At 38.1% G+C, this 16,418-nt stretch overlaps 1 protein-coding gene across 1 annotated transcript in view; it reads left to right on the plus strand.

Annotated features, from left to right (window-relative positions):
- Positions 1–14,613, plus strand: part of rasa4 (RAS p21 protein activator 4) — a 34,879-nt gene extending 20,266 nt beyond the window's left edge. Inside the window, exons 7-21 of the mRNA XM_072674440.1 lie at positions 246–380; positions 1,177–1,268; positions 6,431–6,548; positions 7,350–7,503; positions 7,598–7,662; positions 7,838–7,950; positions 8,617–8,809; positions 9,134–9,271; positions 10,191–10,335; positions 10,639–10,811; positions 10,951–11,088; positions 11,196–11,331; positions 12,058–12,178; positions 12,535–12,587; positions 12,740–14,613. Of these exons, the coding sequence (XP_072530541.1) occupies positions 246–380; positions 1,177–1,268; positions 6,431–6,548; positions 7,350–7,503; positions 7,598–7,662; positions 7,838–7,950; positions 8,617–8,809; positions 9,134–9,271; positions 10,191–10,335; positions 10,639–10,811; positions 10,951–11,088; positions 11,196–11,331; positions 12,058–12,178; positions 12,535–12,587; positions 12,740–12,864 (1,899 nt within the window). The 3' untranslated portion in view covers positions 12,865–14,613. The remainder of the gene's footprint in view (positions 1–245; positions 381–1,176; positions 1,269–6,430; positions 6,549–7,349; positions 7,504–7,597; positions 7,663–7,837; positions 7,951–8,616; positions 8,810–9,133; positions 9,272–10,190; positions 10,336–10,638; positions 10,812–10,950; positions 11,089–11,195; positions 11,332–12,057; positions 12,179–12,534; positions 12,588–12,739) is intronic.
- Positions 14,614–16,418: the final 1,805 nt, after the last annotated feature.

Genomic DNA, 16,418 nt, shown 5'->3' on the forward strand with positions numbered 1-16,418 from the left:
TCCAGATTCCTCCAAAAGCCTGGGCTTAAAATCTGTGATTGGGAAACTTGATTGTTATTAACTCTGAGTCACACTGTGATGGACTGTGAAATTGCTTTTTCTCTGCTAACCTCTTGAAAGGGCAGTGTAACTAAGGATAGAAATGGATACACATTTCCTGTAGCTTATATTCATTGTTAATTACAATAGCATTTTTTTGGTTGAATTGTTCCCTTCATGCTGGTGTATCAAAAACATTCTCCTAGGTGGTAAAGAAGTCCTGCTATCCACGCTGGAATGAAAGTTTTGAGTTTGAGCTGGACGACACTCTGGCTGATAGCCTTCTCAGTGTGGAGGTGTGGGATTGGGACCTGGTCAGCAGAAATGACTTCCTTGGAAAGGTATTATTTATGATAGATGTAGACTTCCGAGTCTACAGTAATAGTCTGTGTTCCAGTAACTCACACAGAAATGCTTTACATTATTCAAATTATGTGAGCACAGACACACACAGAATATTCATTCATCCTAATAGTGCCCTATCAGTTATAATTGGATGAGTATACATTAAAACGGATAATCAAGAAAATCCTGATGAAAATGCATCGTGAATCTCCTGAGCTTTTCACTTTGTTCTGCTCCACAGATTCAGTCTAGTATTAGCCTAATTGGAAGCTGTTTTGGAACAATCAGTGTGATCTGATGAGCTATAGGTACAGTGCAGCTGATGAATGCAAATGCAGGGCACAGACACAGAAGAGTCTTGAGATGGGGAAATGGCACACCGAATCTTCATCAGTTCAGTGGAAATTATGAGGATTTAAGAATTTATGCCAGCTTCAATGGCAGCTTCAGAACTGGAAGACTATGCTGATTTTGTAGATTATTGATTGATATAGGCTTTAAGTACAACCTTGAAATGTCAAGAGATTTGGGAGTTGGTGTTTGTCATGTTATTTTTCATAGTTATGTTTGTCCTGTTTCTGTTGTCCCTTTATTGGCACAGATAATTCATGTGAGATCTCTGTTTGAATATATTTGCAATGTCTGTAGCTTTCATTTTGTTCTGGTAAACAGTCAGTCACATTGAATTTCCCACCCACAAATAAATGTCTTGATCATCATCTCCAGCTCAGTGTTGCTTTGACATTTAATTGTCAAGTCGGCTGCAGCGTTTGTCTCCTTGTTATCCCTCAGGTCCTGTTCAACATCAACAGGCTTCAGTCTGCACAGCAAGAGGAGGGCTGGTATCGCCTGGGGCCTGACAAACCCAAACACAGCCAGTATGAGTGAGTGCCTTTGATTTCATATCATTTGCTTTCACAGTCAGCGCCAATAAGGAACGGCCTTCAATGCCTCTCTTGAGGCTCAGTTATGATGGTGCACATTACTTGTGTGTAGGTTAGGGTTGTTACAGTGTGCATTTTATAGTTTTGGAAAAAGGCTCTCCTTTTGGCGTTAAATGGCGTTAAAATTTTTTGTGAATGCCTATCTGGATTTCAGTGCTTCTGTGAAACAGCTAGGTGCCAGCATTTTAGAAACAGTGACATAGGCATGCCCAGGTAAACAACCCCACAGCAAGCAGCTTCTTTTAATATTTAATTTAATTGTATTTTTAAGCTTTTATTTTTTGGTGGAAATCATGGAGCCCTGCTGTTTGTTATTATTGACGTCTATTTAGCTGGCATGCTCAGCACTTTTGATTTCTTACTGACACATTAAAATATATATATATATATTGAAAATTGAGAAAATAAAACACAAATTCATTCAAGGATCATGAGACAGTATGCACTGTGAATCACGTACTGACAAACACTATAATGGTTTACATTGTTCTGTTAAAAAACTCTAGATTCAAGATTCACCAGATTAGGAAAGAATATTCCTTGCACTACTCCTGATATGTTTTACCAGGGTGTAGCCAGCCAAGCAGGTGTGGGTGGGTCTTTTGTCCTCAAATATAGACCTTTTAATTACGGACGCAGCATTCCTTATATCGGTGGGCCTTTGAACTTGAGACTATTATTCTATTATTAGCCACAGCAATTTGGGGCTTCCTTTGTGCTCTGCAGTTGACTAGTACTACTATCAGCTGCATAGTTTTGGACACACATAGTAATGATATTTCAGACAGTTATAGTTTAGTTTGTATGTTGCAGTTGTTATGATGGAGTTGGCAGCCATTTGGGAACAGCTAATAAGAAAATACAGGAAATAGAGAGCTTAAATAGACTCACTCTCTCTTATTTTCAGTAGAGCTGTTCTACATTCTGTAGAACATATTTTGTCTGTTTAAGGTAGATCAACCTAGTGACCCCCCCCAAACTATGTGAAGATGCCCCTGATTTATTGACTTGTTTGATTACTTGTTTTACTAGACACTGCAGTTTTGCTTGGCAATTTGTGTTTAACAAGAATAAAAGATTCAGGTAGCCTGTTTTTACATTAAACCTCTTGGTCTACTGCACTACTGGACAGACTCATGACTGTGTGTTATGCACTGACTGAGTCGTCACGGTTTGGCGCAGGCGGCTGCTCCTCTGTGTTAGCTGGCTGTGTACGAAGCTTTTGCGAACTTGTGCGCGTCTGTTCCCATCCATGTGCTGACAGGAAGTACTAATCCTTTCCGTGGCTAAATCCTGGGTTTTTTTTTATTCTCTTTCTGTCTCTCTTCCTCTCTCTCTCTCTCTCTCTCTCTGTCTCGCTTCTGTCATGTGGATATGTAGGGAGGATTATAAAGCAGGCATGCAGAGGAGGAGTGGGATGGCAGGGCTTACATAAAAACCCAAAGGTTTTGACCAGAACCAGAATATCGGGATTGGCCAGTGATGATGATAAACACGATATGTCAGAGCGTGTGTATGGGACGGGTGGGATGGGGGGATTAGGAGGGGAAGTATTTTGGGGACATGTGTCAGTGTGACAGAGATTACAGCCTAAATCATTCATTCACTGTTTATGTGTTTGCTGATTCATTAGTTTATTATACTATACATGGATCCTGATTTGTAAAGAGGTGATCATATCCTGACATCTTTACATATTTACAGCAAACCGCTGTTATATTTAGTGGGTTTATTGTCCTCAGTTTCCCAATACACAGACCTACAGGGCCTCCAATAAAGGTGGGAAAGGATTTGAAGAGAGCATTCAGTAGTTCAGTCAGAACATATAGTAATTATCCATATTTTGAATGGAGTGGATAGAAGTATTCGCTTTTTTGAGAGGGCTGAGGTGATGGAGTGGCTGAACTGGGAAGAACACCATTAAATCTGAAAACTTTTATTTATTAATAATACTACATCTGGTTAGTATTATTAATACTACAACTAGTCATCAACAATACATACAATTGGTTAGTATTCAGCTTTTAGCGTGTATCTGGAATGCTCTGTTTTATGGAGATGCACAGAATTAGAATTTAGTGAAAATCCTTTTTATTAATGTTCGCCCATCTGTTCCTGCTTTGAAAAGATGAAAAGGGGGAATTAAATTGTCACTGCTGATCCCAAACAAAGGATTATTTTCCTCCAGTTTCTGTTGCAACAGTAGTCCATTATTGTGATATTTACAGTGTTTTGACCTCAATCAGTCAGTGTCGGCCAGTACAGTGTTTTGGCAGCATTTTCTGCTTGGATGTATTGTGGCTTATTCATATTTCATCAAATATGCACGCCAGACAGACAGCATACACAGTGAAGAGCTTTCCAGAAGCATATATAAGCCATACAAACCAGTGGTGTACATCAGTTACATGAAATGTACTTCTCATTCTTACAAAACAACCCCTTTTACCGCCCCTGTTTAAAAGCAGGGCTTGGATATTTAGATTTAGATTCTAATGAATTTAGTTGCAAAAAAAAAAAAGATGCCCATTAAGCACCCATAATCTACCCCCCCTTCCCCTGATCTGTGGGCAGTGAATCAGACAAGCCAGTGTTGTTGTTATTTATTTTGCCTCTTTTGCTTTTTTTCCGTCTTCCGCACCATCTTTTTCCTGATTGAATTTTTGACGGCCCACCATCTGTTGCCTGCTGTTTGGTGACTGGCTGTTGATGGTGGTGCTTGGCACACACACATGCTCTCACACACACATACAGAAGCACGCTTCAACCTCCCACTTTCCCTTAAGTGTTGCCCCTCTTCGGTATTGAGATTATGTACTGCAAGTGATCAGCGGGTGTGGGTGTGCTATGAGTAGGCTCAATCAAAATATCACCGTCAGGACTACTCAAGCTAAAATGGATGCGACCGGGCCCTTTAAGAGAGCATAATGGTTGTTTTTTTTATCTTTTGTGCTCAGTGCTTTTCTAGCACGTTTCGTCATATAAGTGGGCAGCAGGTCGAATGGAGTGGAATTGTGGATTGCGGAGGATGCTTGTTAAAAAACAAGGCGACACTCAGAGAGACTGGAAAGCGCTAACGCGTATTTCAAATAAAAGACATGCATTCACTGACCACTGATTGGCCTAGAAAAAATAATATGAACAGAATGAAAGCTACAAAAATCATAAAAGCATAAAAAATCCATCTCAATAATTAATTTTGTTTGTATTTCAAAATGATGGCCCTAGTTTGAACTGCAGATAGCTGATAAAAGTGAAACTAAGAGAGAAACCATTCTCACATTCTCACCTCTGCTGATTACACACATGCTTCAATTTCAATATCAGATCCGTGGTGGAGTTATGAAATAACTGATTTTTAGGAGGAGGAACATCAGGAACGTCTGAAGCCCCTCCCCTCTAATCTAACGTCCTATAGATTTCATCCTTACCTTGTTCACATTTCTTCACCAAGTCTGCGCAACCCTCCACCTCCTTGTCACCTCTATTTTAATCCTGTCATCTATCATTCCTGGCTCCATATCTCAGATCAGGTAGAAATATATAATATACATATACTATATCAGGAAAATGTTAGAACACCCTATGCTCTAATAGCTGATATTTCCCCCCTTAGCTAAAATAACTTCAGTTAGACATTTTCTGTAACGTAATACCAGTCTTTGAAAAGCAGCCCCAAACCATGATATATCCACCTTCAGGCTCCATGCCTCAAATGATGTGTCTAGGTTACGACAAACATGTTCTCTAAATAATTCAGCTTTGGATTCATTTGTCCAAAGCACATTGTTCTAGCTGTCTTGGTCTTGGTTTAGCTGTCCTTTGTAGATCCCCTGATGACATTTGTTGGTCTGCTGTTGGACTGAACTTTTTAGGATGACCTGACCTGGCCATGTTGGTAGTTGCACAAATTATTTTGCGGAGAGCAGAACAGCTGATTTTTAAGTGTTCTGAGATCTGAAATCCCTTCCCAGACTCTCCAGCATCTGCAACCAACTCACTTTACCAGTCAAGAGCAAACCAAACTAAATGTCTGAGGTTTAAATAAGACCTCTAATGACGTTCTAATCATCTGCAGCTAATGTAAGTAGTAATAAATGTGGGGGTGTCCTAGCTTTACCTCACAGTAAAAGAGTATTTTTTAGTAATGACACTAAAAAAAATATTTCCTTAAATACATTTTATTGGTTTAGTTATATTACCTCCATATATTGTTATCTGATATTCATTCTGTTTAAATATATAAAAAACAACAAAGGTTTTCATGGGGTGTCTTAACTTTTTCACATAACTGTATTGTGTATCCCTAATACTGAATAGCATGTTTAAAAATCAACAACTTAAAAATAAAAGGCTCACATTTGGACAGTAAATAAACAACCCATTTTAAATCATGAACACCAAACTTCATTACTCAAATGGTGATGAGAAGTGGGAGGTGGGTCAGATGTAGTGAAATTGTGTTTTGCAGAGGATGCTTGTTGAAAATGGGGCAATCACGAAGCATCCTGTATTAAAAAGGGGGCACACCCATTGGCTGCAGGGATGCGGGCAGCCTGTATTAGTTGTTTCGAGCTCCAGCGGGTGGGATGCTCCTCTGACCTTCAGCAGCTGCTGACCGCAGACCGTGATATTGTTTCCTCTCCCCAACTGGCTGCCTTTAATGTCCCCATTTTTAGTTTGTTTTGTCGCGCCAGCCCTGTAAAGCACATCTACCCACGCAGCTATAAAGTCTACCATTTTGTTTCTATGGAGTGCTTTGCTTGGGACGGTTGCTATAATGGAGTCATTTTCTTTATTGTTGTTTGTCTGTCCTGCTGGCCATATTTCCTGGAATGCTTTAAGTGGAGTGAGTCAGGGCTTGTTTTTTTTTTTTGGATAATCTTTTTGTAGCATTCTCTCCAGGCTTCAAACGGTACAAATTTTGAATTTGCACAGGAGCTTTTTTTTACTGATGTAACAAAACCCATGACTTGTTTTCTTTGTGTTGTCAGCGTGGAGGGTTAAGTACCTTTAGGCTATGTGATGATTACACTGGCGTCACTCAATCTGGTGCCATCTCCCTTTCTCCCTCTCTCCCTTTCGCTCTCTCTCTTTTAAAGAGGCACGCTGGGTTCCTTGCGGCTGCAGCTGCGGCTCCGTGACGAGACCGTCCTGCTGTCCAGCCATTACCAGCCACTCACTGAGCTACTGAGGCAGTCCGTTGGGACTCACCTCAATGTGAGTCTGAGTCATTAACATATTCCACCCCCAACAAGAGACTATTCAGGGTTATAATTCTAATTTTAGATGTAATAGTTTCTGATTCTATTTATAGGAATTGAGGTTGTTTATTTCCCCTGATGATATGATGAGTGATAGAAGGTCATAACCAGTTGGCCAGCTTTAATATTTTGCTTATTTTTTATGTACAAATGTCATCATACATACAAAATTAGAGTTTTAGATATAAAACTGTACTATACTAAAATATAGTATGTAATATGTATGAGCAAATGAGAGCTAAAATAACGTTTTGTAAGTGTTAAAATTGGATTCTTGTAATCATGGCATCATTATAGTTAATTAAATAAGTCTACATTTGTGTAAATTATCACTGTTAGCAGCCAAGACCACCAGCTGAAATTTTATTTTATGCCGATTTCTGTTGACTTTTGTAACCAGGCACTATGCGCCATTATGGAGCAACTAGAGCAGAAATAACAATAGCAATGTTTTAGGTTATATTAATTAGATGTTTTTTTGCCACAAATGTAAACGGTGTATTTGTATTTTCTTTTTCTTTTCTTCTTTGGCTTTCATTTAAAGGAGACATTAGTTGTTGTTTTAATTTAACAACAAGAAAGAATCTGTACTATACAGTCTGTACTGCACACCCATTTAGAGATTGTGAGATAGAGATTCACCAATTGTGATTTAGGGCTTTTCATGTCAGCTTAGCAATATCTAAAGACTTTTTATATCCATAACCATGCAATTCTATTACACATATTTGACATATAACGACTGTGTGCATCATAGGGCAACTGGCCTGATCTGATCATGCTAATCGATGAGACGACAACCTCAGAGAACAGACAGGAAGTAGCCAATAACCTGGTAAAGCTCTTTCTGGGTCAAGGGCTAATTAAGGAGTTCCTGGATGTGCTGTTCAAACTGGAACTGGAAAAGACAAGTAGGCACACAAACAAACCTATTTTAACAACACACAGTTTTAGGTTGTTAGTCATAACCGATTAATCTTCACTCTTTGTTTGTCTGTTCCTCAGCTGAACCCAACACAATATTCAGAAGCAACTCTTTAGCTTCCAAATCCATGGAATCCTTTCTAAAGGTAATTATAATAATATTATATAATAATATAATAATTATAATAATAAATGTATTACAGGTGATTCTAAGTTTTAAAAAGTAAAATTGAAACATTAATGCACATTAACCAGTAGCTGGTGAAATTCTCCCTCTGTCAGATGTTATATGCTAAAACCCATTTTGTTCTGTGCTGTTAGGTGGCCGGAATGCAGTATTTACACAGGCTTCTGGGGCCCATTATCAGTCGCATTTTTGAGGAGAAAAAGTATGTGGAATTGGATCCTAACAAGGTGGAGTTAAAAGAAGCAGGGTAAGAAAAATAATGGAGCAATAAGAAACTAATTCAAGGAGCTGTACAGAACAATCTGCCTTATGGGAGAATCTGCCAAACCTTCCCTCTTTTCCTAGTGTCTTAGTATACATTGGAAAAAGTGATTATTGAATTTACTTGATTTAGCAATCTATTTCACATGAATCGTAAACATAGTAAAGTGCCACTTTTACTGGCAGACACACAGTACGAAATGTCTCAGAAACCAAGCCATGAAAAACAAAGGTATTTGTGGCCTCATAAATGTCTTTCACACATACAATAACATGATATATTGTATAATGACATGAATGGGCCTCACCAAGCTTCTACAGGGAAAGCGCTTGCAAAGCAAACACATAGCCTCCTTCCTCTCATCCTTCTCTAGTGTCTGGAGGACTCTTTCAATAGCCCAAGAACTAATACCCTGTCAAGAGCTACACCTGGGCTCGCTTGAGGTTGAGTGGCGCTACACACGGGATCTGTGGTGTCTTAGATCAAGTCTATATTCGAAGTGTGGCTGCTTGACACTATAGACAAGTGATTCTGTCCAACAATTCAGATTTAGAAAAGTTTAATAACAAACAGTAACCTTATTTAACCTACTAAATCTGGACAGTGACAAATGTATGATGATTGTTAAATAAGTCACATTTGCGGTTGAAGGTGCACAGGACTACACCGTCTACACACAGAATCAGACGTGATTCAGCAGAGTTCCAGTTTGCTTCAGTCGTACCTCTCTGAGCTCCTGACTGCTATCCTGCAATCAGCCTCCTACTGCCCCCTGCTGCTTTGTCAAGCCTTCCAGCAGCTCTACCATCGAGTGCAAGCACGCTTCCCAGATCCAGAGTACAGGGTATGTGCCAAATAGTTGTTTTGACTTTTGCAAAAATAATTTATCATATACTTTGTCAACTGTTGTAATATAATATTAAGTTCCAGATCAATCTGACAAAACAGTAGCATAAGATTTAGGCCTTCAGTGTTTATCTGTTATTAGTGTACAGCAGTTTTTTATGCTTTATTGAAATTGTTATATCATTATCTGTAATTAACCTTATGCGGAAATAAAGTATTTGTTTCAGATTTGTTTTGTTGGTGTGCTAATGGAAGATTTGTCTAATGATAATTCTCATCTCTTGTCACAGTTATAGCTCTGTCTCTTGCTTTGCCCTCACAGAAAGTGAAGTTCATTGCCGTGACCAGCTTCCTGTGTCTGCGCTTTATCTCTCCTGCCATCATGTCTCCCAAGCTCTTCCATCTGCGGGAGAAACATGCAGACGCCCGTACCAGTCGTACCCTTTTGCTGCTGGCTAAGGTATGCTCTGTTATGCTCCTTGAGTAGTGTTTTAGAGTCGTTTACTGCTCTCAGTATGACTCATATCTTAATTTGGTTTGGTGTTTTACACTGTAATATTAACTGTTGGTGTAGGGCACTCAGTATGACTCATATCTTAATTTGGTTTGGTGTTTTACACTGTAATATTAACTGTTGGTGTAGGGCACTCAGTATGACTCATATCTTAATTTGGTTTGGTGTTTTACACTGTAATATTAACTGTTGGTGTAGGGCACTCAGTATGACTCATATCTTAATTTGGTTTGGTGTTTTACACTGTAATATTAACTGTTGGTGTAGGGCACTCAGTATGACTCATATCTTAATTTGGTTTGGTGTTTTACACTGTAATATTAACTGTTGGTGTAGGGCAATTAGCATGACTCTTATCCAGGTTTTGTTTGGTGTTTTACACTGTAATATTAACTGTTGGTGTAGGGCAATTAGCATGACTCTTATCCAGGTTTTGTTTGGTGTTTTACACTGTAATATTAACTGTTGGTGTAGGGCAATTAGCATGACTCTTATCCAGGTTTGGTTTGGTGTTTTACACTGTAATATTAACTGTTGGTGTAGGGCACTTAGCATGACTCTTATCCCGGTTTGGTTTGGTGTTTTACACTGTAATATTAAAAGTTGGAAACAATACCATTATGTACCTTCTCCAGATAAGGCCCAAGCCGACACTAGACTAATGTTTGAGACTGCACTGGATTTGCAGTTGCTCTAGGATTGATTATACAGCAGACTGCATTACAGTGGACTTGCTAATTCTTTAAAATTGTTTTTGATGAATGAGACCACAGTTTGTGCTTTTCTATAAAATGACCTGTTTTAGTCATTCTGTACAGGTCATGATCAAATAAATAAAAAGGTCTTCTACCATGTTTGTTTCCAGGCTGTGCAGACCATTGGCAATCTTGACACCCTGGTCTGTTGCTCTAAGGAGCCATGGATGGTCCCTCTGCAGCCCGCCATCCAACAAGGCATCGCCCAACTGAAAGACTTTATTACTCGGCTGGTCAGCTGCCATGATTCGGAAGGTGAGCTGCACTAAATGAGTAATTACACTGAAAAAATCGAATCAGGCTCGCTGGGGTTCTGGAGGCTCATTCCAACATGTCACATTTGATCAAGCCGCAGATGTGTCACCCCTCAACCATAGTGCATGAAACTATTCTTTTTTTTGCTCAGTCATACATGCTTTTCCCAGTTTTAAGGTTTATTCTTATAAAACAGAGTAGGTTCAGTACCCCAGTCTTTTAACATACTGTCAATAAACACAGTAAAACTATACACATAGTAAAGTAAATATGCATGACTGTGTATTCACTTCTTTCCACTAGATCTTGGTATACAAAGTCGAATGAGTCTGCAGTGTGGCACCATGGAGAAAGAAGGCTTCCTTTTCCTCCATAAGACCAAAGACAAGTGCATGCCTATGACATCTCCTTTTAAGAAGTACTATGTAACTCTCAGCAAAGACACTCTGTCTTATTCACGAACACAACATTCCAAGGTGAGCGTGTGGCATCAGTCATTTCCGTTTCTCAGTCCTTCTGATAACAGACTTCTCATTGATCTTCTTAGAGCTTAGCAATAATGACAGATCAATGTGTCTTCTCTAATGGTGTCCATGATGGGTTGAAACAATGCAGAAGAGATCGTTCATCTCTCTGCCGAAGATACGGGCGGTAGAGAAGGTGGAGGAGAAGTGCTTTGGTAGTGCCAATGTTATGCAGATCATCTCGGGTGAGGATATTGGCCAGCAGGAGACTCTCTACCTGGACTGCAAGGTATGTAGAGAATGGAACAGAGAACAAGACTCTCACTGATGCCAAATATTTATCTGTCTCTGTTTCACTCTCTCTCTTTCACTGTCTCCCATCTTCTTTTGCTGTAGAGTGTAAATGAACTGAATCAGTGGCTGTCAGCCTTAAGGAAGGCGTGTAGTCACAACATCAACACAATGAGCAGCTATCACCCAGGCATTTACAAAGCTGACAGATGGAGCTGCTGCCACCAAAAGGAGAAAACAGGTACTGCAGCCATTTGAAGTCTGGCATGCCATCCGGTTATTCTGGCCTCCATTTCCCAGTGTTACTGAAGTGATATTTAAGCAATTTAAGCAACCAATGAAGCACAAATGCAGGACATTGCATGGTTAGTGAAATGAACCCAGTTTAACCTATAACAAAATATTCATCCTTTGGTGAAATTTGCCATTTTAAAATAATGAATATGCCATCTATATGCCAGATTTAAAACAGTGGGCGAAAAAAGGTTAAATTGTGCAAATTATCATTGTTAGCAACAAGGACAACAAGCTAGTTTAGTTGTGGTCTGAAGTTGATGTGAAAAATGTAGATTTCTATGGACCGTCATTATGACAATTGGCTGTCTGTTTTGAAATTACATTGCATTACATTACATTACATTGCAGGATCCAAGCACTATGTGCAATACATGTTATAATATATATATATATATATATATATATATATATATATAGATAGAAGTTCCATGTTAAAATCACTGGACTTCATCTCATTCAGTCACTACAGTGACAGAACTGCAGTTAGCGTATTTAACGGCCCACATTCAGTTATGTTTTTGTAACAAACATGCAATTTTCTTGTGGTTAGTTAAGTGATCTAATTTATGATATTTAAAGATTTACATAAAAATAAATGTTTACGTTGATGTAAACTTGCATAGCATTTAGGTTTCACAATGTGAATATGTTAATGTATTCTACTGCACAGACCCGGGCTGTGACAAGACTAGACATGGTGTCACCCTGCAAGAATGGTATGACCCACTGGATCCAGACTTGGAAGCTCAACTGATTTACAGACACCTTAGCAGTGTCCAGCATGCCATGAGGTAGTGACTTTTCTAGACATGTTTTTTCTTTTCATTTTTAACTCACTGCACATATTACAGTCAGCCATAGTAATTAATAATATGGTTCTCAAACCAGTCCTCAGGGCCAAAAACCACATTTTAGCACAAAAAGAATCATTTGGGGGCTCTGAGGACCTGTTTGAGAACCACTGCATTAACTTAATTAAACCTTAAGGCCTATGTCTGTCATTTTCTTAGTCTCCTATCTTTAGCTTACATAAGAATTTCATAGTAACTGAATAATTTTCACTATATATAAACCAAGTTTGAGGGGGCAAGGAAGGCTTAATTGGAACTGGTAGTATAAACAGATTGTGCTCTCTGGTGTCTTCCAGGGATAAGTATTATGAACTGATAAAGCAAGAGGAGGCTGATGAAGCAGACAAAGGTAATGTAAAAATCACAGAACCTTTTTATTTGTGAATTTGATAGTGATCTAAACAGGAGTAGGAGCAGTATGTGGAACAGCTGTTCACATTTGCATCACCATTACAGATCATGGCTTCTGATTTCTGCTTTGTATATGCTTATGTCTTCCAGATCATAAGGTTGACGGAGTAACAAGACTCTTTGGGATTCTCCAGGACCTGCAGGATGCCCACACAGCAGTAGAGGAGAAGGAGCGTTTGAAAAATAAGAATGTTTTTCTGGAGTTACAAACGTAAACAAAGAAGCACCAAAAGACTCTGGTGTAAAAGGCCTCCATTAATTTCAGTCATACATTGACTTCATTCACAGGGTTTATAACATAAACCTGCTGTTGAGCTGAAACACTCTGTATAACACAGAGTTTGGCAGGTTGGAAGGTTTGCTCTCTAAGATTCAAAATTGAGGTAACTGATTGTTAGGTTTTCATGTATAGAAGGCTACTACCAAAATCTTTTCACCCATCATTTACACCATGAGTGTACAGTGTACATCTGTTAAACATGAACACCTTTAGTGAAGTGGGGAAGAAGGGTTTGCAGTTATAAATCATGTATTTTTATAGGAATTATTAGCTTTTTATTCTTGTTCATGGGCACTTTATCAAGCTTCCATTTTAATGCCTTTAGTTTCATTTTCCATCATTTGTGACTGGTGGTGCCATAAATTGTTGTGTTATGTGATCACATAGGCATATAAGTGTTTACTTTGTGAAGAAGCATAGACTGCTTTTTGATGTTTACAGAGCAAATTTGGATTTTTAAAAGAAATATATTTTCTGCTCATATTTAGTATTTAGAGGGATACAACTGCATATGGACTCACTTTTTGCCATTTCTATGTGTTTTTGCAGTTTTACACTATTTATTCATGCCTGGTTCACACTATGTATTAACATTTCAGTCTTTCCTAGAACCGCACTGCAAAAATGAAGATGCCTCTCTCAAGCTGCAGCTGTGTTTTTTTTTCCTCTCTCAAGGTTCTAGTTACACATTGTTGGCTGCCTAATCTTGTTGAGTGCTCTCTATCTAACTATGTAGATGCACAACTGATCAGTAAATCAGTGCATGAAGAGGGGGCTGTACTGGATATTGTCAGTATCTGTGTCACAGTACAGTACAGCATGATACAATATATTGCCGTGCATGAGTAATATTCTTTTCTGTTTAAGAAGTCAGTTCTAGATGAGCATGTATCTATGTGATGCATTTGCATTACATTATGCCCCATAAAGGTACATGATAGGAAGAGCATTTTTGGTTACATGACAAGCTTATTAATGCTACTGTTTTTTTCATAGAATGATACACAGTCATTTAACTCAATTTAACTCACTATGTGCAATATTTTGTTCTTTGATAAGCAGAAATTAGTTTTAGTAAATCACATGAATGTAATTATTTGAATTGTTTATTGTTAATTATTTAATTATGTTAACAAAAAAGAAAAAAGATTAAAGAATAGCTTTATGGTAGCCATGACTACAAATGGTTACACACAAAAAGAAACGCATAAATAATTCCCTTTATTAATCGTTTTATGTTAATGAAAAGAAGAGCATTATGGTTGCCATTATGGCAAACAAGGTAAAGTAGTTAGTTATAATTAATAATTATATTCATATTTTATGAATTAGCCCTTTAATTCACTACATGTGAACCCGTTCATAGAAAATTATTATACAGAGCTCTTGAAAGTGACTCTTAGATCCATCCCCAGTTCATTGTGAATGCTGTCAATCGCATTCCCTCTGGACTGCACGGCACGTAGTAGCTCTGCTTTATTGACAGCTGCTGACGTCCCACTCGGGACCCCTCCCCTCCTACCAGCTGCACTCAGTATTGATACATTTATTAATTATTAAAATCTCTAACCACGTTAGGTGAGTCTGTTCCTACTGTTGACATGCTTTGTCTTGTCAGATGTCAGTTCTGTATGTTGTATTATGTCCCTGGCTGACGTGTGTTATAAACATAGTGTTGTAAGTTTCGGACTTTCCTTCTGTATTTTCCTTTTTGCATTAACATGAATGTTAGACCCGAATGCATTTTCTCTGGGCTGTAGGTAGCAGTCTGTCCACCAGATGGCTCTGCAGTGTTAAAATATTTTTCCCTGAAAGCTCTGTAGCACAATAGCCTTAGTCATGATGGGCAGGTTTTAGCATAATGGTGTGTTGCTGCAGTACTGTGATGGAAGTAATGTTTAGAAGCTGTGTTATAAGGTGTTGTGGAATGATGTTCTTTTTGGGGGAACTCAACCCAAAAGCTCTAGGTATCTTCTGTAGGTTGAAAATGTTTGGCTATATGTGTGTCATTACTGTTAATGATTTGATGTAATCACAGAGAAGCTGAACGCTCCCTAAACCCTTAATCGAATAGCCTTATTGCATTATAGTAAAGATTTCCTGGGCTGTTCATTTGTCTGGCTGAATCTAGTTTTGGACCATTGATTGTCTTAAGACTCAACACTGATTTTCCTTTCATTATTTTTCCATATTTGCATTTGAAATTGGGGTTGTAGCAATGTGATACAATATATGTGATTAATCAGAGGCTACACCTAAACGTCAATAGTTGTTTTATTCCACATAATAGTTGAGAAATTAGTCAGACGTTAGAAGTGGCTTAGCTAGTGTCTGAACCTCTCTCTCACCCCTTGCCTTGATAGTTGGCTGTATGTCAAGCCTAAAGAAATTGAGTTAACATGATTTAACACTGACCCCAGATAAAGTTGATCGGACCAGACAGGTTTGATATCTGATATACAAGTTTTCTTAAAGTTTCCAATAGGAGATGCTACACAAATGTTGCTAACAGAAACTGGATTTACACTGTCACCAATATCATCTCTGTACATTTTAATAGAAATCTGTGTAAATATGCATTTTTATTTTAGTGTGTTCCATTTTAGACAGTGTCTAGGAGTATTAAATGAAGTATTTAATGAAGTATATATATCATATATAAAACTTTATCATCCACATAACATTTTGCTTTGTATGATAATTCACTTTAATGTAATGTATGTTTGAGAAACATTTTTGGGTGTATATTACAGAGACGAGACTGGTGAAAGTCCTAAGTCCTGGCTTTGATAGCCACGTTAGCCTAGCAAAGCCCATTGTAAACTAAAAAACCAAACATGTCTTGGCTGATTCACTGTGTCTGAGGTAAAATATAAATCATTGATCGTTGTAAATTGATTCTTTTTGCTAGACTACTCTTAAATTTCATTTTGACTCTCTTTCATTGTAATTTAACCAGGCACAGATATTGTAGTGGTCTGGCTATATTTCTATTAATATTATTTTTCTTAATGTGGGAAGCAGTGAATACAGGTAGACTTCATGCCAGGCATTCTAACATAAATTTGAATAGTAATAAGAAACTCCATTATATTCTTTAGAAGAGACAGCCACAAAAGTAAGGAAATGCTCCTATTTACTGAAACCTTTTCTGTTTTGTGTTAGTAGAAATATCATAAAATCAAAGAAATAGATTCTTTTTTCATATTTTTGAATTGATTTTTTTTTGTATTGTGGCACAAAAGTCACATATAACATATCCTATCATTACATCTGTGTGTCGTTACTCTCCTAAAGAGATTGGTCACCAATAAGTTTGGAATGAAAACTCTTTAACTGCTTTAGTGGTGGGATAATAAAACTTTGACTACAATGAGAGTCTTTTCTTTTCCTTAAAGAAGCTGTTCAAATAAAGCATTGTGTTTACAGGCTGAAGAAGGAATGCGTTTCCTGTTTACGCCTCTTTTCTCCCGTGAAACTTGAGCAGTC

The sequence above is a fragment of the Salminus brasiliensis genome, chromosome 1 (assembly GCF_030463535.1).
Source record: "Salminus brasiliensis chromosome 1, fSalBra1.hap2, whole genome shotgun sequence".
NCBI classification, from domain to species: domain Eukaryota; kingdom Metazoa; phylum Chordata; class Actinopteri; order Characiformes; family Bryconidae; genus Salminus; species Salminus brasiliensis.